The 25,295-nt window shown below is 31.3% G+C and overlaps 4 protein-coding genes across 6 annotated transcripts; 2 read left to right on the forward strand and 2 right to left on the reverse strand.

The window, feature by feature from the left end:
• Window positions 1–1,033: 1,033 nt before the first annotated feature.
• On the forward strand, window positions 1,034–12,965 carry LOC108343555 (ATP-dependent 6-phosphofructokinase 4, chloroplastic). Of its 3 annotated transcripts, none has more exons than XM_052875493.1 (14): window positions 1,034–1,328; window positions 3,898–3,944; window positions 4,092–4,131; window positions 4,246–4,308; window positions 4,380–4,517; window positions 6,579–6,737; window positions 6,825–6,878; window positions 7,108–7,176; window positions 7,618–7,747; window positions 7,913–7,953; window positions 9,538–9,777; window positions 10,386–10,434; window positions 11,323–11,477; window positions 12,485–12,965. In XM_052875493.1, exons 1-14 carry the CDS (start codon window positions 1,074–1,076, stop codon window positions 12,611–12,613), a joined length of 1,569 nt encoding a protein of 522 aa, XP_052731453.1. In that variant the 5' UTR covers window positions 1,034–1,073; the 3' UTR covers window positions 12,614–12,965. The 3 variants fall into 3 exon arrangements, 2 of the variants coding, with proteins under 2 accessions (XP_052731453.1, XP_017437397.1); XM_017581908.2 differs by having other exon boundaries at window positions 9,553–9,777; window positions 12,485–12,963; XR_008248086.1 differs by lacking the exon at window positions 12,485–12,965 and having other exon boundaries at window positions 10,236–10,434; window positions 11,323–11,422.
• Window positions 12,966–15,477: 2,512 nt separating this feature from the next.
• LOC108341449 (ethylene-responsive transcription factor ERF107) lies at window positions 15,478–16,231 on the forward strand. Its single transcript, XM_017579128.2, has one exon. It carries the CDS (start codon window positions 15,549–15,551, stop codon window positions 16,158–16,160), a length of 612 nt encoding a protein of 203 aa, XP_017434617.2. The 5' UTR covers window positions 15,478–15,548; the 3' UTR covers window positions 16,161–16,231.
• A 1,416-nt stretch (window positions 16,232–17,647) lies between these two features.
• On the reverse strand, window positions 17,648–19,424 carry LOC108341450 (wall-associated receptor kinase 5). Its single transcript, XM_017579129.2, has 2 exons — window positions 19,213–19,424; window positions 17,648–19,094 (listed from the first exon to the last, which is right to left on the reverse strand). Exon 2 carries the CDS (start codon window positions 19,018–19,020, stop codon window positions 17,869–17,871), a length of 1,152 nt encoding a protein of 383 aa, XP_017434618.2. The 5' UTR covers window positions 19,021–19,094; window positions 19,213–19,424; the 3' UTR covers window positions 17,648–17,868.
• A 2,976-nt stretch (window positions 19,425–22,400) lies between these two features.
• LOC108340918 (UDP-glycosyltransferase 79A6) lies at window positions 22,401–24,124 on the reverse strand. The gene has a single exon (XM_017578484.2). It carries the CDS (start codon window positions 24,088–24,090, stop codon window positions 22,570–22,572), a length of 1,521 nt encoding a protein of 506 aa, XP_017433973.2. The 5' UTR covers window positions 24,091–24,124; the 3' UTR covers window positions 22,401–22,569.
• Window positions 24,125–25,295: the final 1,171 nt, after the last annotated feature.

Here is a 25,295-nt window from a genome sequence, read left to right on the forward strand (position 1 = left end):
GAATTTGCTTTCAAGTCCTTTGGCCGTTGTGACTTCATCTGGTGTTGCTTCTTCGTCACCCTCAACTACAACTTGGTCACCATTTTCAGTAGCATTGAAAGCCAATAGTCTTTAACTAGCGTTCTTAGGAAATTAAACTAGTTAGTATCTATCCCAGTCATGAAATGATCACATCTTGTATGCCTATTTTATATGGCATAGGCAAGAAACAATTTTTAACCATTGATAAATCCTCTTTTACTTTCAACAACCTTGTGTCAAAGTTCATTTACTAAACTCTTTGCAACTCAACATACCATGTTTAAAAATGTTTCCATTGCTAGATTCTTTTTAGAACTTAACAAGGGCTTGTCTCTTGAAAATATGTATTAAAAGTTTAACCTTAATTTTAATTATTTTTCACAATCCTAAAAATATCCCGTTTCTTCAACCCCGATTCAACGAATTTAGTATTTTAAATTAAATCATCGAATTAAATAAATGTATATTTAGTTATATAAATGAAATAGACATGCATCAGAATACTATTTTTAGATACATAAATAATTGACTATATTTGTCCCTAATCTTCTGGACTACCTCATAATTTTAAATTAAATCCTGATTTGCATTAAATTTAGAAAATAATGACGTTAGATTTATTTATGAGTAACGGTAAAATGACGCGTATTTATATTTTTTTAATTTATATTATAATAGTAAAATAATTATAAAATAATAAATTTTTGTATTTTAAGAAGGAAAACAAATAAAAAAAAAAGATAATATCAAATAAATAAAAAAATTGTATGGATAAAAGTATCATTTTTTTTATATTAAAAGCAAAGCAGAAAGGTCGTTTTGTACTCGTCCTGTCAACTAACTGAAATCATAATATAATAATATAACGATATATATATATATATATATATATATATATATATATATATATATATATATATATATATATATATATATATATATATATATATATATATATATATATATATATATATATAATAATATATATATATATATATAATAATCATCCAAATCCAAAACAAGACTTATTCAGTTAAACTCAGAAGGAAACAATGACGGATCTCTCAGTTTCTTCGTCTTCCCTCGCTAAAACTCTTCTTCCTCCATTCTCGTTCTCCCTCCGTCCAAACATTCCGAAACGGTTGCGATTCTGCAGAAAGTCGGCATCCTTTCTCCGGAAGCCGTCGTCGATTTCCCGCCAAAACAAGGTCGCCGTCGTCACTGCTATTCAGGTTACTCAATCTGAGAATGACGGTTTTGTCCTTGAAGACGTTCCACATTTCACAAACTTCCTTCCCGATTTGCCGGTACCACTTGTTTCTCCCTTGCTTTTCACCAAAACTTTTCGCAATTCTTGTTTTCAGTTTGTTACGATGATGTCCTTGATTGTGAGATTCTAGTGCACAAACGCCACATGTTTTTATACTATTCTTTTATTTTTGTTGATGAAAAGATACTATTATGCAATCACAGTTTTCCATATTTTAGTTAGCTTTAGGCCTTGTTTGGCAGAGTCGGGAGAAACAATGTGAATGACATTAAAAGATAATTTAAAATAGGAGTGGAATAAAATATAAACTATCAATCTTTATTGAAGAGAAATAGAAAAGAACATTGGGGCAAACAATAGCTATTTCTGTCTCTTAACTTAGTAATTTAGGGATCGAATTTTGATGATGTTATTTGATTACAGAATAAACAAGTTAGGTGTGTGTTACCACCATGGTTAAAAAAAGTTAGAAGGGATTCTCATGAGTAGAGATGTCAATTTGATCCATGACCCTGGGGTTAGTCCTAACCCACTCTTGAAAAAGCCCCCTCTTAAGAAGCCCCTCAAATGGGGGTCAAAAAAAAGCCCCAACCCCCAAAGCCCCCTCTCAAGGGGGTTAGGGTCAGGGTTAAGGTGGGTTTAGCCCACTAAAATGTTTTTGGAAACTAAACTTCAACATTCTTAATAGTAACTATTAAAAGTACTAAATTTTATATTCATGTAATTGATTTCTTATTTCAAATTATTAAATAAAACTAATTAATTATAGTATAATAGAATATTTAATACTCAAAATAACCACTTTTTTAAATAATTAAAAACAATTGCAAACCACACACTTAATTTTATACAACTAAATAGTATTACAAATTTATTTTACTGAAATATTATAAAAATGCTTTATTTTGTTGTCAATTTTAATAAAATTATGTCTTATATTGCAGACACCAATTATTAGAAAATTATATATAATTAGTAATATCAAAATAACCACAAAGAGAGATAATAATATATTAATTTGATTTAATATTTGCACTGCTTTTATAATTCTTAAAAAGAATCATTGATTTGTTTCCTCGACTTCTAAAATATCACTCAATCTGTTTTTAATTATTTAAAATTAAAAATAATTCAAAAATTTATTATCTAAAATTTTTGGATCAAAAATAGTATTAATATTTTATGTGTAAATTAAACTTATGTTTTATTTTATTTTTTTCTCTCTGATAATCTTCTCTCAAAATCATCATAAGATATATTATAAAAAGAAAGTTAATTTCTTAAAAATTTATAAAAAATGAAAATTTTAAATAGACCTAAAGTACTAAAGAGTGACAAATGTTATAGTGTTTCAATTCTTTAACTAACACATTAAATAATTTATTTTTAACTTTCAATTAGAACACATAACATAAATGTATGTTTATGTTTATGTTTATATTTATGTTTTTGACATTTAAAATGTAAACATTTTGAGTGAGTAGTACGACGAGATTGAATTCTATGGGCGAATACAACTTTAGTCTCCACAAGGTTTATGAGTGTTTTCTTTTTATTTATTATTTTTGTTATGAACATGATTTGTTGAGTATAAAATGAAAAAGAAAATCATTTATATTTAATTTCTTTTTCAATAACTTTCTAAGAAAATAAAGAAGCCTCATTTTTTTTAATTTAAGAGTTTCAATTAGAGAAAATCTTCTCTTAAATTTCAATTAGAATAATTTTAGATAAAAAGTTAATTTCTTACTTATAACTTAAAAAAAAAGTGAAATTAAATATTTAAATTTCAAATTTATAAAATGATCCTTTAATTATATACTTAAAGAATCTAACTCAATAAATATTGTCATTTTGCTTTTGCTTCTTGATTTTAGAACTCTCCTCTTATAAAAATTTTAATTTATTTTCTATAGTAACTATTTTTGTAACAAATTAGGAGTTAATTATATTTTTTCTTATATTCAAAATGAACATTTTTTCTAAAAAAAAGGCCCATGGGCTAGCCCTGGCCCACAGGGCTTTTGAAGATATTTTGGCCCCGTGGGCTTTTTCTACGAGGAGCTTTTTGGCTCTATGAATTTTTCTAGCCCCAACCCACGTGGGTTAGGGCCAAACCATGTAAGGAGGGCCAAATTGACAGATCTACTCATGAAGGGGAAATCATATGGTCCCGTGAATTTACATTATTTGATATCAGCAGCTTTTATATCAGCTATTCAGTATATTTGAGGAGTGGTGGGTTTTTTCTTTCTTTTTCTCCTTGTTAAGTAAATCATTTTCTTTTTCAAAAAAATAATGATAATTTTTTCTTTTCTATATGTTTTCTTTCTATTTTCTTTTTATTTCTTTCTTCTTTTCTATATGGTCCCGTGAATTTACATTGTTTGATATCACCAACTTTGATATCAGCTATTCGGTATATTTGAGGAGTGGTGGGTTTTTTCCTTCTTTTTCTTTGTTAAGTAAATCATTTTCTTTTTCAAAAAAATAATGATAATTTTTTCTTTTCTATATGTTTTTTTTCTATTTTCTTTTTATTTCTTTCTTCTTTTCTAGCTTTACGGTGATTTCTAATATTTAATGCATTTCTTCCTCTTTTGTAGTCCTATCCAAATCCATTGAGGAAGAGCCAAGCTTACTCAATTGTCAAGTAAGTCCGCTTTTAGCAATTTGCTTTAAATAATGTTTGTGATTTTTCATTGTAACTTCAAAGATTATATTTTCAAGTTCCCAAACTTTTTGTTTCTTTTAATTATTTTAATATGATTCTTTTATAAAAATTGTTTTGTACTTGAAGGAAAAATTTTGTGAGCCCAGAAGACGTGGTTGCTCAAAATGTAAGTGACACAATCCTCTCCCTGCTTGTTCGTGGAATTATATTCTTTATAAATGATTGATCGATCTCCGTCTTTTAGCATTTGTCTAAATTTCTTATAACGTTTAATGTCCAGGTTGCTATTCAAAAAGGAAGTCCGAGAGGAGTTCATTTTCGGCGTGCGGGACCTCGAGAAAAGGTATAAAGCTTGGAAATGTCTATCCATTCGTAATCTTTAAAAACTGATGATGCCTTCTCTTCTCATATTAGATTTATTTCGAGCCAGAAGAAGTACGTGCTTGCATAGTGACTTGTGGAGGATTATGCCCAGGAATTAATACAGTGATTAGGGAAATTGTTTGCGGCTTGAACATCATGTATGGTGTTCATGATATACTTGGGATTGAGGTTAGTTTTGTGAAATTATAATATTCTGAGTATAGTTTAAAAATATAACATGCTTTTGTTAATTAAAGACTTTAATGACTATTTGGTTAAACTAATTATATTCTCTTTAAAATTTAATAATGATATATAGCGTGAATATTGTACTTCCAGCTGATGTGTGACAACAGACTGTAACAGTCTGCTACTGTTTCTGTTTCTTATAGAGCACGCTACTTTTGGAGCTTTATAATCTTTGTTGTAGCATATTCAAAATGTAATGAAATATAAAAAAAAAATATCTTGATTAAACTCCCTCTCTCCTTCTTTCTGTTCTATGTAAACTCTAATATCTAGAAAAAGATTGAGAATACAATCAGGTTATAATAAACATCCTCCAAAACAAAAAACTTAAAAACCAGTTATATAAAAATAATATGAGCTGAGAAAATATGTTTTTAATCCGTGTACTTTTAAAATTACTGATTAGTCCTCAAATTCTAAAACATGTAAATTTAGTCAGTCCTTTAATTTTTACGGCGATAAAATAACTGCCACTAGATGTTAAGTTCTTAAGTATCAAGAATGACTAAATTGAAACATATTTTCAAAAGTTGGATAGCTAATTCATGAATTTAATATAGGAACCAAAACCAAGTTCAACAAAAAGTATTCTTACCTAAAAAATTTAATTAGGGTGTTAACCAAAGAGAAAACCATAACATAAATGAAGTTGAATATTGTTCCCGTTAGCAATCTAGTGGCTAGGAGGTGTCCTTCAAGATGAACGCATGCATGCATTCTGCTTCAAATAAATACACCAAAAGCCTTTAATTTGATCTGAGGTAATTTTCTAAACTGAATGACCACAATAAAAATTCATCAAATACACCATTATTTAAGTGAAGTATCTGCCTAACGGTTTCCTTAAACCATTTATGTCATAAGTTAGGTATAGCTTGGAAACTTTGGAGTAATCTGTTTGAGCTTTAAGAAGAGTACTGGTTACGACAATATGGAAGTAATTTTACCATCATGATAAAGGTTAAGGAAGCCGGAGAAATAAGTTATTTTATGTGTACTTAGCTGGGATAATGAAAGTTAGTTCCAGACGGTTAAGCAATAAATTCTCTACTTAGCATTGTGGAAATGTGTCTTTTCGATAACTAGCCTAGGGAATTTCTACTCCGCCTGTTTTTTTTTTCTTTCCTGAATTCTAGTATTACAAGAAAATAATATGTTTAAATTGAATGAGATGGGAAATAATTTATATTTTTTCAACTTTTAAGATTGGTATTGTAATTGTAATTTCAACAGTCTTATTATTTGAGATTGAAAATATTATTACCACTCTTAGCTTAGCTTTGCAATTCTTTAAGGGTGGTCTAGCTAATCAATGTCCTAAAGCATTGATTCCTCCTTCTTAAATGATTCTAATTACTTAATGTCAACTATTTTGAATTGAATTTATATTTTCAATATGCTCCATCCACTCATTTTTATAATTCCTAATAAACTAACTACTTCATAAGAATAAAGTAATTAACCAAGTTACTAGATTCAAATTTACCACAAAGGCATTTTTTTTTCTAAAATTTTGCCTAACATCAATGAGACATACTTTTATTTGTTTTTCCTATAATATACTGGCTGTAATTCTTCCAATGTCTCTGGTTAGTAATATGTTTATTGCTTTAAGTTTTATTGGCTATGCATGTGAAGAGGCAAATAAAGTTCCCAAAATGTTGTGCATATGAAGAAGTGAAGTTTGATTCCTTGGCCTCAGAAAAGCCTAAGACTAATGTTTTCTGTCTACTACTATGTATGAGAATTGACTCATAATTAGGGATATTTTGTTAAGAGGTTAATGTAGGAACATTCTAGATTGATTCTTATAAAAATATCATGAAAAAAATCTAGTTTGATTCTTACAAGAAGGAAAGGGAGTAATAAATAGTAAATACTTACTATTTTTTGTTTCATTAACCCATGCCCTTTGGGCATTGTTAGCAACTTAGCATTTTTCTTTTATGATCTTTCATTGAGTTCTTATTGGTCACCACTTTAATTTTGAAACTGATTTAGGGAGGATATAAAGGGTTCTATTCAAAAAATACATTGATGTTGACTCCTAAAGTGGTTAACGATATCCATAAACGTGGTGGCACCTTTCTCCGAACATCTCGTGGAGGACATGATACCCACAAGATAGTAGACAACATTGAGGATAGGGGAATAAATCAGGTGTATACTTGTTAAAAATATTTTAAATTTTCTATCAAATTTGGACATGATGTCTGAACCAAAGATGATTTGATCTTTCTATGTTAGGTATACATTATTGGAGGTGATGGTACGCAGAAAGGAGCTTCACTTATCTATGAGGTAATTCGTTACTTTCACGAAAACAATTATTGGATTTCGTGCAGTGAAAAAAAATGAGACTGTCAGGTCTTATCTTCCTACTTACTATTTTATTTTTTTATAATAAAATTGTTATATTAATAAAAGGCTAAGATCCTCTGCTGTGGTACTGTCACTGCACTGAATCCATTCCCTCATTCATGTAGTTATCTTTATGGAATAATGTAATATAATCATCTTTTTTATGAAGGAAGTTATAAGGCGTGGTCTTCAAGTGGCTGTGGCTGGGATTCCGAAAACAATTGATAATGATATTGCTGTAAGTTCTTAGCCCATGATATATTCTGAATTTATACATACATGGAGACTTTTAGGCCATTAGTGAAATATTCTTGTAGTTTGATTTATAGAATAATAATTTGAACATGTTACAACCCAAAACTCCTGGCAAAGACATCATAGAAAGGCTTTCCAACCGGGCAAGTCTTCCAACCATCTACCAAGATCATAGAAAAAGACAATTTTTTCAGGAAACCAGTGATTGTATCTAGTTGTTTATATATGAAACTCTACTTTTAATGGCATCTGTTCTGTCTGTTCAGGTTTCTGTCGGTGTGTGTGTGCAACCATGTGTCTTGACTTGGAGATATTATATTTGTTCGTCAACTTTTTGTCCACATATTACAATATTTATTAAAATAAATATACTTAGAGGAAGCATTTGTTATGTTATTCTTCTTGTTTGTGTTTTTGGATCTAGGTGATAGACAAATCTTTTGGATTTGAAACTGCTGTGGAAGAAGCCCAGAGAGCCATTGATGCTGCTCACGTGGAGGTTGAAAGTGTCGAGAACGGAGTTGGAATTGTGAAGCTGATGGGAAGATACAGTGGTAAATAGTAGTATTACAGAAATGTTATATTCTGATTTTGCCTCTCCTTTTTGTATTGCAATTCAAATTTTCTAAATAATTTTATTCAATGAAATGACAGAAAATGGGAGCTTTTATCTATGAGTGAAATGTTGTTATTAGAACTTTACAAGGTTCCATATGCAGGTTTCATTGCAATGTATGCAACACAAGCAAGTCGAGATGTGGTAAGACATTTATCTAATGTCAGCACTTATCAGTGATGGTCACATTTGAACTGATTATTTTGGTAGTGTAAAATTTCTATTTCATTATTGTTTCTTTTTGTCATGCTACAAATTAGTGTGATACATAAACTTTAAGACTAAATAAAGGGATATTTTTTAAGTGTACCCTATGTGGGTGTGATCATTGTATTTATATTCAGTAAATTTGGATAGCAGTACAATGCTGTGAAAGATAGTTACAGAGGACAAACACTATCTGCACACTGCTGACAAAAAAAAAGCATTGGCGAGGCATTTAGACTCTTCTGTTTAGTAGATCTTAACTATTTATTATATTTATTACTAAATCTAACCGTTAAAATAAAAATCAACTACAACTAGAATGACTAACAAGTATACCTATTTTACTGGTATAATGGGTTAGTTTTTATTTCAACCATACATATTAAATAATAAATGGTTAAAATTTATTAAACAAAACGTCAATTGAAGAAGACCCAAATCCATGGAAAATGATAGGAGGAGGACTACAAGAATGTTGGAATATAGTACATAGTTTAATAATATATTGTCTTGCTGTAATTATAATATTAGAATATCTTTAGATATAACTATTCTATTTTGTGTACATAGTGGAGCTTCTGCTTTGTACTTAAGACAAATCAAACGTCTTTTGATTTTTCCCCACCCTGAAGCTGGAGTTTCCATGAGCCTTAAAAGAGAAAGGAAGGATCAAAGAAACATATAAAGTGAAGTTGCAATAAATTTTTTTAATGTGGCTTGATGAACGTTTGGTTTTGTTTCGGGTGGATATAAAAGAAAGACATATCTGCTCAAGAAATCTTTATATGCCTCAAAGCCATCTAAATTGATCTAATTGGACGTTGCGGTTAAGTTGTATTGTTCTGGTAAATTATGATTTACAAAACTTACTCCAATCCATTTATCAGAAATACTCCATACTCTACTTGCAACCCTGAAGAATGACTCACAGTTTCTTCCAACTGGCCACTTAAACACATAGAACGCTATCAATCATCACCCTCCAAAGTCTTAAAGTGTGAGTTAGTATAAATTCTTCCGTTAGTATTCTATGTGCTTGGTATTCTTGAGTTAGATCAACCACTGTGACCTTGGACCTGAATAAGAGAAAAAAGTTTTGTCAGAACATCAGCCCATTGGTCTGGACTGGACAATAAGCTGTTTAGATAGCACCTATTCTCCATTGGAATGCTGCCTTAATTGTGGTTACCACCTGGTCTGCCTTAGTGGCGGCCATTTTGGGGGGTTGCTTGAATTTCAACATCAAGAAGAGTGATTTAATCTCACATTCCCTAGAGATCTAACTTAAACTGAGCTTGTTTTCACGTTATAAGTTGATTTTGTATAGTTATCTTATGTCCAAACCTAGATTCCAAGACTTTTCATGTTGACTGTGAAGTGCTTTTTATTTCAATAGATATTTATGTTTTAAAAATTCATTTTCTTGGTAGATGACACTTCACCCCATCATGAAACTCTTATTTGACTTGATAGATTTTTATTTGAACATTATTAAGAGGGGAAATGAAATGCCTATAATAGCTGGAGTCATTACAGGATTGCTGCTTGATTCCAGAGTCTCCCTTTTATTTGGAAGGAAGAGGTGGGCTTTTTGAGTTTATTGAAGAGAGGCTAAAAGAAAATGGACATTTAGTTATTGTGGTAGCCGAAGGAGCAGGTCAGGAATATGTTGCTGTAGAAGGGCATGATGCAGGTAAAACTGATGCATCGGGGAACAAGCTACTTCTTGATGTTGGTCCATGGTTATCTGATAAGATCAAAGTATGTTGCATTATCTTTTCTTTCTTTGTATTTATGTCTCTGTTGTAGATGTATAATATTCGAAGATGTGTATAAGTTGTATCATGTACACCTTTAAATTGACTGGATTTGAGACTGCATAAAATTGGATATCTTTTCGATAGTTGAGTTGAGTTTAGAACTTATGACCATAGAAAAACATCCACTCAATAGAAAGTCCTGCATTTCTTTTCAGAATCTGATTTATGCCGATAGGACCAGTTAACTTGCTAAAAGACGGATGTTAAATATCAATTACAGTCATCTGTAACTTTCTTGTTTTGTTTTGACGTTATGTTTCCTCTCCTCTTAATCATAACACAGAGAGATTGCTGAGATTGGAAATTCGTTGATGTGGACTTTACAACTATCCCATCCTAACTTCATAATTTTGTTCAGCACTATAGTTTTCTGATTATTCTTTATTCTTTGTTTGAAAGCCACCTTATTATGCTCATCTTTAGACCGGAAAGGACTACCTTTGGAGCGACTGTCAAAAAAGGCTGAGCTGAGCGCTGTAGAGTGCAGAAACTGGGATTTATCATCTTTTAAGTTATTCACCATCTCTTTATTGACATTTTTTATTGCAGAATCATTTCACAATGTTTCGAAAGATGGCAGTGAATATGAAATATATAGGTATTTTCTTTAGTTTCTCAAGAATATTTTTTATTTATTTTAATGAAGGTTGCCTGCCTCTAACAAATAGCTTGATGAGTTAATCTTTGGAAGAAATGTCCTTCAAATGCGTTATCCAGTAGATCTAACCATTTTCCTATTTTATATGCTACTGTATTGTATCATATGAAAAGGAAATGTGACCGTACAACTTAGTTGGTTCTAAAAGACTAAACAAAGAAAGGGTGTCGAAAGTTGTGTTTTTACTCCAGAGTGATTGAGGGTCTGTTTTAGTGTATCCTTCAGCCTGGCTCCTGTAAACTTTCATTAGTGAAAAAGATCTGGAATCTGCTTCAGTTGGGCAATTTGACTCATCTAACGGATATACATTACATTTATATGCAGCAGATCATGACAAAAATTTTAATTTATTCATTTCATTCAGCAAGCTATAAGATTAATGTTATATATATATATATATATATATATATATATATATATATATATATATATAGAGAGAGAGAGAGAGAGAGAGAGAGAGAGAGATGTGTGTGTATGTATGTATAAAGAGGGATTCAAGAATAATTTTAAGAGCATTATAGACTTTGTTTACACAAAATTCCGTTATTATTTATAGAACAGAAAAATAAGAAGAAAAGAAATTAAGTAACTTATAAGCTAATTTGTAGAAGTCCTACTTATGGTTTCTCTAAATTCTTGTTTTTAACTCGTGAATAAGTTAATTTAAGTGTATAAAAAAAATTATTTCATTTTTTAACCTTTTTCTTCTAGAGATGTAGTAATTATTCGCTAATTTATTTAAAATCATTTAATCTTGGAGCAGCTTGCTCTACTTGAAATCTTGAAATTTGTTATTTTCCTTATAAAACTCGTTTGTTACTTTCATAGATCCAACGTACATGATTCGAGCTATTCCAAGTAATGCCTCAGACAACATTTACTGCACCCTCCTTGCTCATGGTGCTGTCCATGGAGCTATGGCTGGATTCACTGGCTTCACAGTTGGGCCTGTGAACGGTAGACATGCTTATATCCCAATTGCTGTGAGTGGTTCATTTCCTTAACTCGTGTATATTCAATTCAAGTAAATTACTCTCATTGCAAAACATTGTGCTACGCTTAATCTTTTAGTATCTTTGTTTGCTTTGTTATTTTCTGTTACAATTATATATTCTATTAATTACCAATAGATGTTCTACTCAAATATCTTGTGTGGTTTTATTCACTAGGTTATCAGTCTTTACATACTACAATTCAAAAGAAAACCTTTCTAAACTAAAATGTCAAGGGTTGTGGAGTAGAGTAATATATTGGAATAGCTATTAAATTGAGACATTGAACATGCCGTCCAGACTCGGCATTCATACTCATCATCCAAAAGACCAACAATTCCTAATGGATGAAACCTTGTACCCACGTAATAATCAATTAGTTATTCTTATTATTGAATGAGCTTTCCTAACGTCCACCTGGATTCTGCCCTAACGACAAGCCGTGTTTCTTTCCCTTTAGCAATCTTCTACAAAAAAATAAACATAAAAATAGTGATTCATTCTTACATGCATTAAGGAAAAGATCATACATTAGTCTTTATAGAGACTTTTTTCTTGGGCAAAAAAATTGAACTGGTATAACTAGGACTAACTATTAGAAAAGATGAGATGAAGAAAAGAAAGCTTGCCTTCCAGCCAGCCAGGCACAAATATATCCAGTTTTTTTTTTTTATGAAAGTTCCAGGACGTTGATGAAATTTCTTAAATTTGAACCCTGGAAATAAATTTTCCACGGAAATTACCTGCGCGATCTGACCACAAAAAGAAAACTGAAGCCCTTACAACATGCTGCATTTTTGTTTGCTTTTTATAATTGGATATCTTCAGTGAAAAAACAGTGATTATTTGACAATTTCTCCATACAACTAGTCCTTTCTGTTAGGTCTCTAACTTTGTGGGAGATTTTGTTCTACATCGTTTCTCATATTATGATTTTGCTTGTTTTTCCTTGCATTGTATAATATACCACCAGCTGATCACCGAACATCTTGTTGCAGCGTGTGACTGAGAGGCAGAAAACGGTCAGGCTGAGTGATAGGATGTGGGCTAGACTTCTTTTATCAACGAATCAACCAGGTTTCGTTTCCTCTGATCAAGAAAAATTTGACAAAGAGGTCATGAACTAATACTATATAATTATTACCTCTATCCAGGTTTATCGATATTGATTCATTTCTGAGAATTGATTTGTCAGATGATGCATTAACATTCATTTAGCATACGGGGGATGATACTACATATTCATTTGTTAATTGGGAAGTGAACATGTTGAAAATCAGAATCAACATGTTTAAAATTTATACAGGCCACCACACAAGTTCCGCTACACCTCCTCTGCTCAAATCACGAATACTTTACGTGCCTAGAATGTGTTTACAAATTAAAAAAAAAAAAGAAAGTCTCATGTTAGCCTTTTGTTTTATTTATCTTTAAAATGCTATAACTATGGAGTGATATGCTATGGATCTGGGATTTTTTAAACCATGGCAATATTTTAAGTCTCTGAATGGACCTAATAGAAGAAAAAACAGAGAAAAAAAATAAAGGTAACGAAAAATAAAATAAAAATTAGGTTTAATATCTTAATAAATCTCTATTTTTGTTCAAAATCTCAAATAGGACCTTTTCTTTTTTGACGTCTTAATTGGATCTTTATTTTTATAGAATTGAATCAATTACAGACTTACCGTTAAATTAAAAAAATGGCCGTTTAATATTAAATTACATGGCATAGACAATATATTGTTTAATTAGATGTGACATTATAAACGTGTTTGAATTGTATTTTGTATTAAAAAAGATTACAAACAGGGAAAATCACATGACATGGGAAATTAGATTTACTTAAACGGCAAAGTGGGAAAGAAAAAAGAAATTAAGTGCAAAAAAAAAAATTAAGTGCAACCAGCAATTGAGAAATCAATTTGAAGCTCAAAAACAAAAACGGAAATCAAGATCCCAATTCTTGCAATTTCAATTACACCAGAGAATCCCTAATTAAATTTTCCAATTTCAGCAAACCCTAATCTCTAAAATCAGATAACGAACCGATTAACATATTAGAAGATTTCACAAAACCCTTATCCCTTAGGCTGTGTTCGCATGAACAGAATTTACTGTTCATGCGAATTACAGGGCGATGAATTGAAAGTGAGGTGGTGTTCATTTGAGAGGATTGGCGAAGAAAAGCGCGGACCGATTTGCGGGATACATCCAATATTCATCACCCGCGGAAGTGAGAAGATTTGCAGTGATTTTATGTAAAATGTCGTGTGTGCCCCGTAACTTTATATTAAATTCCAGTGCATCCTATCAATTCTGCACCAGATAATCGATTATGGTGAAGGGTAACCGATTACGAAGGGTATATTATCGTCTTTTTATATTATGTAGGACTGTACATTGTCTTGGAATTTTTAATAATGATACAGGACATATAAGTCATTTACTCATAAATAAGTGCAAATCCTTTCAAAATGGAAAGATGGTCTGAAGAGTGAAATTTGTGTAAATCATCGCTTGCATATCAGCACAAGCAAACACGATTTTTTCGTAAATCCATCTTCCCTAATTCGCGTAAACAAGAAATTCCTTTCATCCGAACACACAATAAGTGAGGAATAATATTAATTTATATTAAATAATCAGTAGTTTTTATTTTAGTTTTATAATTTAAAATTAAGTTAAAATTAAAAGGTCATGTTTATTTTCAATGATTGATTAAAATAAACTCTAAAACTAGAAAGAAGCAACTAAGAGAGTGAGAAAGATGGGAAACTCCCATCCAGATACATAGAAAGTAAATATTGAATCATTTTTGCAAAATAAAAAATAAGAATAGCTTACAAAGTTGCTAACATAAAATAGGAAGCTAATTTGAATGGAAGTGCTTCATAACTCCAATTATTTTAGAAGAGACAGAGATAGATGCATCATTCCCTTCAGTAGGCGTACTCATCTTACAAGAGTCCAGTTATGCTAAATAATCAAATTCAGTCACGTGTCTGCACATTTTACTATTCGTAAGAAAAACAATAACATCATTCAGTAATTATCCTTGTGAATGCAAGTGATTTACGAGCGTGCTTGTGTTAATCAAGGTAAGTATACTTTTACACTTTAACATACATCAGATTGATGATATGGTTGAAGAGTGTCAGTCTTGTGTTCAAAAAGTGAAATTCCTGCTTTACTTCTTTTCTTTTAATCAGAAAAAAATGATTTTGGGAAACGCTGTTGACTTTTGTCTATGGTACTGTGGTACAGTTGCAGGACACTTGCACAAAACTAAATTATATCTGTAGATTTAAATATAATATCTATAAGCTATCTTCTGCTATGGTGGTTTTAGCTAAACCACAGCGCAAGTGTATAAAGTATACGTCGAAGACAATACTTCAACGTTTTGATGTGATTTGTCTAAAATATCAAAATTAATGTCCTTAATCGTCTTGTTACAAGTTGAATCATATATTTAAAACAGCAGCCTTTTTTCTAGCTTGCAATCCAGTGTATACAAATCAGTAAGAAACAAACCAAAAACAAGTTGTTGACTCTTTGCATACAAGTTGTCAAGTTTCTTCTTCCTATTGGTTTACTTGATTTATTTGCTCTTTGTACAAACCAGCTGTATTGCTAACTGCCAAAGACCAAGTTGATCATCTAACCAATAATAATTTTGTTGCTTCAATGTGGGGTACCCAAATAGAAAGATCATTAATTTGGATAAGATTATGTACTTCCAGAGTGAAAACCGTGTAAGTCTCCACTCGCATTAACTAGATAATCAATTCTGATGTATCCATAGGGACCCTTTTTTCAGTGACAGATTTCTCTCTCTCTCTCTCTCTCTATATATATATATATATATAGATATAGATATATATATATATATAGATATAGATATATATATATATATATAGATATATATCTATATATATAGATATATATATATATATATCTATATATATAGATATATATATATATATATATATATATTTTCTATCTTTTTATACATCCCAAATAAACCAACCCTGTTCAACAGTTCTTGTTTCTTTAAAGATGGCCACAGAAGAAGAAATTTCAACTCTGAAACTGATGCGCCAATATCTCTTGGGAGATATTTCAGACCCGTTTCTCACCAACCTCATCCCTGTAAAAGTTGAAGACTCCTCACCAGAACTTGATTTGGATTCAAACTCTTCAGAACAAAGCAACTTCTGCAGGTTTCTAGAATACTTTGATTTTGAAGCAGACAAAAAACCGACAGATCTCACTTCTCATCATAATATCCAAAACTCCATTGCTACAAGTCCACTCAAGAATTCTGATTTGGCAGATCCAATTGTGCCAGTGAAAAAGGAAGTAACGTGTTGTTATGAGGCCAGACGTTACAGAGGAGTGAGGAGAAGACCATGGGGGAAGTTTGCTGCAGAAATCCGTGACCCCAAAAGGAAAGGAAGCAGGGTGTGGCTAGGTACGTATGACTGTGAAATTGATGCTGCTAAGGCTTATGATTGTGCTGCCTTCAGAATGAGAGGTCAAAAGGCTGTATTGAATTTCCCCTTGGAGGCTGGAAGGTCTCATCCAGAACCCAACACTTCTGGCAGGAAGAGAAGAAGAGACTGCACTGCAACTGTCACAACTTCAACTCATGTATGTCATGAAAAATAACTCAGTGTAGCACTCAGTACCATGTTTTTTTTGTCAGTTAAATAAGTTAATGCAAAGGTTTCTATCTAAAACCTTCAGTTATGGCTAAGTGAAGCATATGGGGTGAAGTTGAATTCAACACTTCTCAAAGAAACCTAGTTATATTTGTTCATACAAGGCTCTAAAACTAAAATGTGTTATACCACTCACCTCAGTTTGATTTATATATTTCAGAATCACTGACCATATTGAAAGTGATTTACTTCCGATTCTAATAGTTAGTTTTTCAATTACTGTAATTGAACAAAATATTTTCCTTTCCAATCACAATAATTTAGTCTTTTCTAATTGTCTAATCATAGAATCAATTAGAATATATATTTTAGAGAATCTTTATTTATATGAAAGTAATATAAGATTTTACAATCTCAACAGAGATTTTGAAAAAAACTACATTACCTGATGTGATGTTAAACGATAATCCATAAAGCATGATCACATAAGTTCAACTAAAAGGTGAAAATTTTAAGAATGGGACAAGGAATATCTCTACTCTTTCACACTATTAGAGAAAGATGAATGCTCGTGCAAATATTTTCTCTAACTTCACCGAAAGGGTGGTTTCTTTGTAAAAATAGATTGTACAGAAAGGCAAGTTCATAGGCTTAAGCAACAAACAATGGAAAATTCCAGCAGATATGTCGAACAATAACAAAGAAAATAGAGTTTAAAGGATGATAGTTAAATATATATATATATATATATATATATATATATATATATGAATTATTGATACATAAACATCTAGGTACACTATTGAAATTTTGGTAAGCTTGCATGAAGTAAAAGTTGTGTGAGAATGTTTTGTAGGATTGAGAAATGTAGGGTTTGGAAGTGTGGCAGTGTTTTCATCAGATCCAGCCTTGTATGGCTACACTTTTATTTTTGGGCCTGTAAACCACTAGAGCCCACCTACTGGGAAATTACTTTTCGGTTAAAGCTTCCTGCACCCACTCAAATTTCACCACTCACCCATCAAAAGCTTCCGAAAAATATTTATTCGTAAAAGAAGGAGACGAATGATTTATGAATTTTTTTTCCAGAATTGTTTATTGTGTGTTCCAAAAACCAAATTCCAGAATATATAGGAAGAAAATGTTAGGATGTTGATCCACATCCTTATAAAATTTTATATTTTAGATTGTACTATGATATAAATTTTTATATTTCAGGTTATGCATTCTCAAATATAAAAAAAAATTGTTTTGAACTAAATAATTTAAAATATAATTATATTTTAGATTATATAATGTAAAATAAAACATAAAATTTTATTTTAAATTATATATTTTAAAATACAAAAAATTACATTTTAAATTATACAAATCTAAAATACAAAAGATGCTAAAATAAGCTGCGGCTGAGTTATCCTTCCTAATGGGCTGAACGTGTTTCTCTAAAGCCCATTAGGTTGGAATCAACCACACCAATTCAATTCATGAATTATCGAAGAGATGATGAGTAAGTCCTAAAAGATACTTTGTGAAATGTCCAACAAAACCCACTTTGTATAAAGGAAAACTAACATATATTTAATCAAACTCTAACTTAAATAAATTTTGTTGTTCTAAATATTAAAATTTCTAATATATTATATATGTTTAACTGCGTATGGTTACAACTAAGTGAATCTGAAATCTTACAACTTATCCCGATCTGCGTTTGTTGTTCATCGTCCATCTTCAAGTGGTTCCAAAATCTGGTTATGCAAATCATAGAACCTAGAAATTGTACTGCTACCAGTACCATCACCGTGATCAATACTAAAATGAGAACGTGGTTTGAGAAAGCTCTCTGTTTCTTCCTGAGATGCAACATCTTTTGCTCCTCCCAGTGAATGTTTTTCAATGATCCTTATTCCCTCCAACTCCATAGCAACTTCTTTCATGCTTGGTCTTTCTTCTCCATGCAACCTAAGACACCTTTTGGCTAGATTAGCAACTTCTATCACATACTCAACACTTGCATCACTCACGATTTCCTTGTCCAATATTTGATCCAACCGACCCTCATTCATTGCAGAAACAAAATACATGGACAAATTCCTATGACTCTGAGGCCTAAAGAACGAAAGTGCCTTCTTACTTGTCAATAGTTCTGCAAGAACAACACCAAAGCTGTAAACATCACTCTTCTCGGTTAGTTGGCTTGTTTGGAAGTACTCAGGGTCAAGGTAACCCATGGTTCCTTGCACCAACGTTGTTAACTGAGTTTGATCAAGAGGAACAAGCTTTGAAGCACCAAAGTCAGAAACTTTGGCTGTGAGGTTGTCATCTAGAAGAATATTTGCTGTTTTAACATCTCTATGTGTGATGGGTGTGGAAACAGAAGAATGCAAGTATGCAAGAGATTCTGCTGTCTCTGCTGCAATTCTCAAACGTGTTGTCCATGAAAGTTTGTGTTTATCACCACATGCCTCACCTTCAAAATGTAGATGCTCACAGAGGGTACCGTTGGTGATGAACTCATAAACAAGCAAAGGAAACTCAGTCTCCAGACAGCAACCTAGTAGTTTGACAACATTCCTATGGTTGATTTGGGAAAGCACGACCACTTCGTTGATGAATTGGCCAATCTCGGTTTGGTTGCAAACCATGGCCTTCTTGATGGCAACAACACTGCCATTTGATAATATACCTTTGTACACCGTTCCATGTCCTCCTTTGCCTATGATTCTATCATCATCGTAGTTGTCGGTGGCTTTCTTGAGCTCCTCAGCAGTGAAAATTGTGGCTCTCTCGGTTGAGCCATTGACCAGATCAATCTGCCTTTGCAATAACATGCCACCATTTTTCTTAAAATAATTCTCTCTGATTTTCATGAGCTTTCTTTCACGGAATTGAGGGTATATGTTCAGGCATCCCACAACCACTGCCAATAGACTTAAGCTCAAACCTGTAAACAACAGTTACATTACATCCTTTGTTTTCAGCTACGTAATTTGACTTCCAACAATATAAACTAGAAAGTAAGAAACATTGTGTGTGAATGAATGTACATGTTTTTTACTTACTCAATCCAATTATAAGAATAAGATTCCCTGTGTTTTTGTCTCTTTTGGGTCTGCAGCCTTGGCCATTTCTCAATCCATCTCCTTCGTGGCCCTTTGGACATGAGCACTTCAAACCTTCTCCAGGGGCGTTTTTGCAGCTTTTCTTGTGGACGCATGGATTGCTGTTCAAAGCGCATTCATCCTTATCTGATCCAAACAAAATGCACTTTCGATTTCATTTTTGGTTTCATCTAGGCTTTCTATATCATATATATATATATATAGCAAGGAATGCAACGAGAGCAACATTAAAATAGGACTAATCATTCGCCAAAATGAAGCATCAAGAAAAAAAAATGTGTTTTCTTTACTAAGTTATGATAAAGACTTAAACAGAGTAACTTTTACATGAAAAATACAAAAAATATATTTATATACATCCTATTGCATGTTATTTATACAGAATGAAAGTAGTGTCACATTTATTCAGAATATAGTTAGCGATTGACACAGCTTCATTCCACAAATACTAAGATCATTCCTTGTCTTTTATCATTCCACATATAATTAAGTTCTTAGTGTAATTTCATTATGTTGGTATATACACGTGGAAGAGTAACTTAATGCTCAGTTCCTTATCTTTCTCAAAGGTTTCGAAATTCTATGAAACGTTGGTCATTAGTTCTCATAACTTTGTATAGCCACTATTTTGTTCCATCATCACTTTATTTTTCAAATATTTTCAACACGTCAATCCTTTTTTTGACGAAGTAAACCCATAATTTCCTATAAAAGTAGTTAATGAATGAAATAACATATATATCATTCTTTAAAAAGTCCACCGATTGAAAGCTTTACTAACCAGAAATAAAATAAACTTGTATTTTTTATTGACAATATTAGTTGTTAGTATTTGTGAGTGAAGAAATTAAAAACAACATTCTCATATTCTCTTTCAAATCCACTAAATCAATCTTAAATCTCTCTAAACTGTGAGTGAAAAGAGTTGAATGTACAACTTTCTCCCACCTTCCCTTCCCCCTTACCAACTAAGTCAACCTATAATATATTTTTAATCTTAAATTTTACACATGAGTAATGAACGATACATTTTTATATTTATTTGACACATAATATACAAATAAAATAATCATAAAAATAAATAAATTTTTGTATTTTTTCAAAAAAAAATAAAAAATAAAAAAATAGTATAAATGAATATAAGAAATTTATTTGTATTAAAGTATAATTTTTTTTACACATTTGTAAAGTTAAAATGTGATAGCAACTACAAAATATTTGTGATATATATTCACAGTTTGATTTTTTATATGAATTTGGTGTCTTAATTGAGAAATTAAGTGAATGATATAATTTAGTTCCTTACTTTGAGGACAGTATTAAAAAGGTGAGGTATAGTTCTATTATGTTAAAGATACAATATATTTTTAGTTCTTCTAAATTTCTGAATTTGATTTTAGTATTTCTGAAAATTATAAACATATCCTTCATGTGAAATTAGTTTTATGAGAAACAACTCAAAATAAATTCTATATTTATTTTGCTTTATATTATCTTCACAATCTTTAAAAAATAAGAAAAATAGATTATTCTACACACGAAAATTGACTACTATGGAAAATTTGTATCGAATTAATTTTACGGCTTTTCTCGTTCACGTTCTTCTTTGTTCTGAAAATCAATTTGTGATTTTCTTTTTCATTTCAAACTGATTTTTAAAATTTGAAGAAGGTAGAAATGTGAAAAATAACATTATACAAATTTAATTTGTTGAATTTTTCTGTTTTTTTATTGGTTCATATTCAATTGGGCTTGGACTGTTAAATAGTAGTTTTCACGGGAAATGTTTTCCTGCACCCATTTTTTTTTCTTAAACCTCGTAGTCTTATTGAAATGACTTGGTTATGTTTGTTGAAAACCTTGCACCGCATCCTGCTGATTTCTAAATTTACATTACAGATGGTAGAATTTGAATATAAATTTACATTATAAATTTTATAATTGAGAATGTAAATTTATCTTACTAATTGTATAATTCAAAATATAATTTATATTTTAGATTTTTTTTTAAAATTTATATTATGTATTGTATAATCTAAAATGTAAATTTACATGATTGATTATTCAATTTGTAAAGTAATATGCATTTATTTGTCTTCCAAATTTACACGGATTATATAATTTAGAATAAATTTACATTAAAATTGTATCATCTGAAATTTAATTTGCATTTATAATTGTTTTTCAATTTTATATTACAGATTATACAATTCAAAATATAAATTTACATTACAAACTGTATAATTTAAAATGTAAATTTAGATTAGAAATTGTAAAATTCAAAATATAATTTTCATTTTGAAGTTTCTTCCAAATTTTTATTAAGGATAGTACTATAAAAATATAAATTTGCATTATTATGAATGGTGTAATTTAGAATATTTCCATACAATTCAGAACATCTTTCAAAACAAAATTTGTGAAATGAATTTTCGAAAACATATTAAATACTTTTTAGATGATCGTTTTGGAACAAAGAGAGCTTCTTCTTTTTCTAGAACGAGGTCTCCCTTTCTTCCTTTCAAATATTGTATGGAGAATGGAGATACTAAAGTGATGGCACAGCTACAACACTCATGTGATACAGTGAGAAAGATTATTTTAATCTTTTTCCGTTAATATGGAGTGTAGTTGGTAATAATGGGGTGTAGAAAGAAAAGATTGATTTGGATATCCACACATAGCCTGTAAATATGTGAAAATAATAATTGATATATGTAAATGTTTTAATACGAAAATGCAATAAATTAGTTTTTTAGCATAACTAAGATCTATAAAAGGTAATGATATTGTAGATAAAACTGTAGTTACGAAAATCCAAGAGCTCTAACAACACCCTATTGAAAAACATCTAACAGAGTTTGAACTGGTTTTATTGGTCGTTGTTGAAACTTTGGGTATGGGTTCGGTGTGGTGAGGAGCAGAGGAGAAATTAGAGAGGAAAACACGAGATACCTGAATCTCATTTATTATTTAATTATTAACATGGAAGTGGGCTCCATTCTATTCACACCATTCTACATTTAAAAATCAATATCCTAACATCATAAACTTATTACTTTTCTTTGTAACATCATAAAGTTATTACTTTTCTTTATTAACTATGATTACTATCACCTAAAAAAGAGAGTAGAATTTAATGTATCTAACAGTTACTGGTCACCCATTTTTCAAATCATATTTATTTGAAGTTGGCAAAGAAAACAAAAATTCAAACCTACATAAAGAAAAACCATAAGAATAACATACTGATACATGAAAATCTGAGGATTTCAAATGATTGTTTTCAGTCTTAGATTAAGCCATAGACTTCAACTGAACAAGCAGATCTGTGATGAATTTGTTCTGAACTTCCTTATCAGATAAAAACTTGCCCCATTTCATGTGGTTTTCTCTTATGTGTTTCCCCGGCTCTTTGTCATCTTCCAACATTATAGTTTTCAATGCCTTTAGTACATCGTCTTTGTGAAAGTACCCATCTTCTTCCCTCCTATTTACCTCTACTCCTGCCTCCAAATCCTTCGCAACAAGCTTGGAGTTGAAAAACTGATCACCCTTGAAAGGCAACAGCACAAGTTGACACTCATTCACCATGGCTTCTATCACAGAACTGAACCCTGCATGACATACATAGCAGCCAACACTAGAGTGTTTCAGCACAAGTTGCTGCTGAAACCAACCAGTGTGCACCACTCCCCTATCCTTCACTCTTTCCAAGAACCCTTTTGGCAGTGTTCTCTCCAACTCAGATTCAGCAGACAGATCAGATGGGAAATTTAGAACCAAAATGAAAGGTAAGCCGCTGAGTTCCAATCCACTGGCTAGTTCTTTGATCTGATCATCATTCAGAAAAGTCTCACTACCAAATGAGCATAATATGACAGATTTGGCAGGGAAAGTGTCTAACCATTTGGACCACCTTTCCTCAAGCACATCCCTTGATGGCTCAGGGACAAGTGGACCACATAGCAAAACTGGTTTTCTAAATTGCTTTTCTATGTACTCTAAATAGGGACCTTCAAATTCCTTGCAAGTTTTAAACACTATGAAGGAACACTCACCAAGGCTTTGCAAGACTCGCTCATAACCAGTGAGGTTCTCACCAAACCTGTTAAAGAGGAACATGAAGTCCATGGCCTCAAAGGCCTCGAGGGAAACATCGGAGTTTTGAGGATACCCAGGTGGAGGGGTTTTAAGATCCTCAAAAGTGATGTTTCTTCCCTCAATGTTGGAGAATCTGGAAGGCACAGTAATGTAAGAATCAGAAATGGCAGAGTAGACAGAGAAATGAACGGATTTGATGCCGAGTTCAGAAGCGATTTTTGGGAGCCAGTGTTGTGCAAAGTCGAAGAAAATGTAGTGGGGTTTGAGTTCCAACAGAAGAGACTTCACCTGAGGCTGAGTAAGGTCGATGGCATGTACAAGATTTGCAGCCAAGTGAGGAGGCAAATCAGCAGTGCTGCTTACCCCATTTGGAAACTGCAGTGAGATAATATTGATGGCTGGATCGAGATTAAGGGTTGATCTGATTCTGGAAATGTTGGACTCAGCTGACAAGAAAGTGATACGAACACCATGAGAGAATAACTTGTTGGATAACTGAACAAAAGGGCTTATGTGACCAAATGCAAGAAATGGGAACATGACAACATGAAGGTGGTCGTGGTTCACAAATTGAGTAGACATGTTTGTGTTGTGTTTTTCACTGGTACTGAGTAAATTGATGAGGTTATAGCTGTTACATGCTTGATTTGGTATATTTATTGATGACTCTGCTATGTTTGGTTTGAGGATCCACCCCATGGGTAGTTGAAACATGTGGTTCTAATAATTCTGCAAACGTTTACTATTAGGCTATCCTCATCCGCAACCGTCAGTTCACTTCTAATTCTACCTTTTCTCTTCTCACCGGTTGAGAATAAGAATTTATATAAAATATACTATTCAATGTATTATCATGCTTTCAAATTAAAATAAAAAGGTAGAAAAATTAGAAATAATTGGACATGAAATCTACAATTTGTTAATGCCAAAACTGAGGTCCATGCAATCCTTGTTAGATAAACTTAAAATTAAAGAGATTAATTGGGATTTCTGGTGCATTTGATTACTGCTGTGCATTAAAGTTTGTCACAGCTTTCTTTATTTTTCGTTTTCTAGTCTTTGATAATAATTTAGTAACTGTTTTTATTTGTTTGAGTCAGTATTATTTGCTGAGAGTTATTATTTCATAGTTAGGTGTTATTTTGTATAAACATGTGATCCTTTGGCCCATTTGTGTGGCTATTTAAAGTCATCACCGTGGCAAAATTTACTTCATCAGTTTTCACGTAATACATAAAGAGAGTAAGTACAGTGGTTTTTTTTATTTTCATAGCATTCTGTTTTTTTTCAACAATCCTATCACCACTGTTGACCACAACAGTGGTTTGTGTGTTGAACTCGTTAGACTTACTATAATCATTTGACAGCATCAACATTACAAATAACAAAACTAACACTTTTTTTTATTATTTCAAAATATGATAAAATTAAAAATATAAACTTTCTTTAAGAAAATTTGACATTAATTAAAATAAAATCAATATAAAAATGAATGCATATTTTATCATGTTAATTTTGTAAGAAAGAATAATAGATACAAATTTCTTACTATTAGTTTCGAAATAAAATTCGTCTTTATCTTTCCCGTATTTAAAGAAGTTTAAAGTTTATACGTTATAAACTTATGTTCCAAGCGTCTCATACCCAATTTAATAATGGCAACCACCAAATTCACGCACACCCGTCAAAATTTTTCAGTTTTTACTCGTCATCTTATTCTTCTCCATCTTCTTGCATTAAAATGTATCAAATGTTTTCACCAACTACTACACTTATAATAAAAAAAAATTATTCTATTTATATATAATATTCAATGATAATTTTTTTTATTCAAGTGGATCTTCATATCACATAGTTCAAGCAATGAAATTGTTTAGAAGGTACATTCGTTCTGTATTTTCGTATATTTTTATTTTTAC

Source organism: Vigna angularis, chromosome 3 (genome assembly GCF_016808095.1).
Source record: "Vigna angularis cultivar LongXiaoDou No.4 chromosome 3, ASM1680809v1, whole genome shotgun sequence".
NCBI classification, from domain to species: Eukaryota; Viridiplantae; Streptophyta; class Magnoliopsida; order Fabales; family Fabaceae; genus Vigna; species Vigna angularis.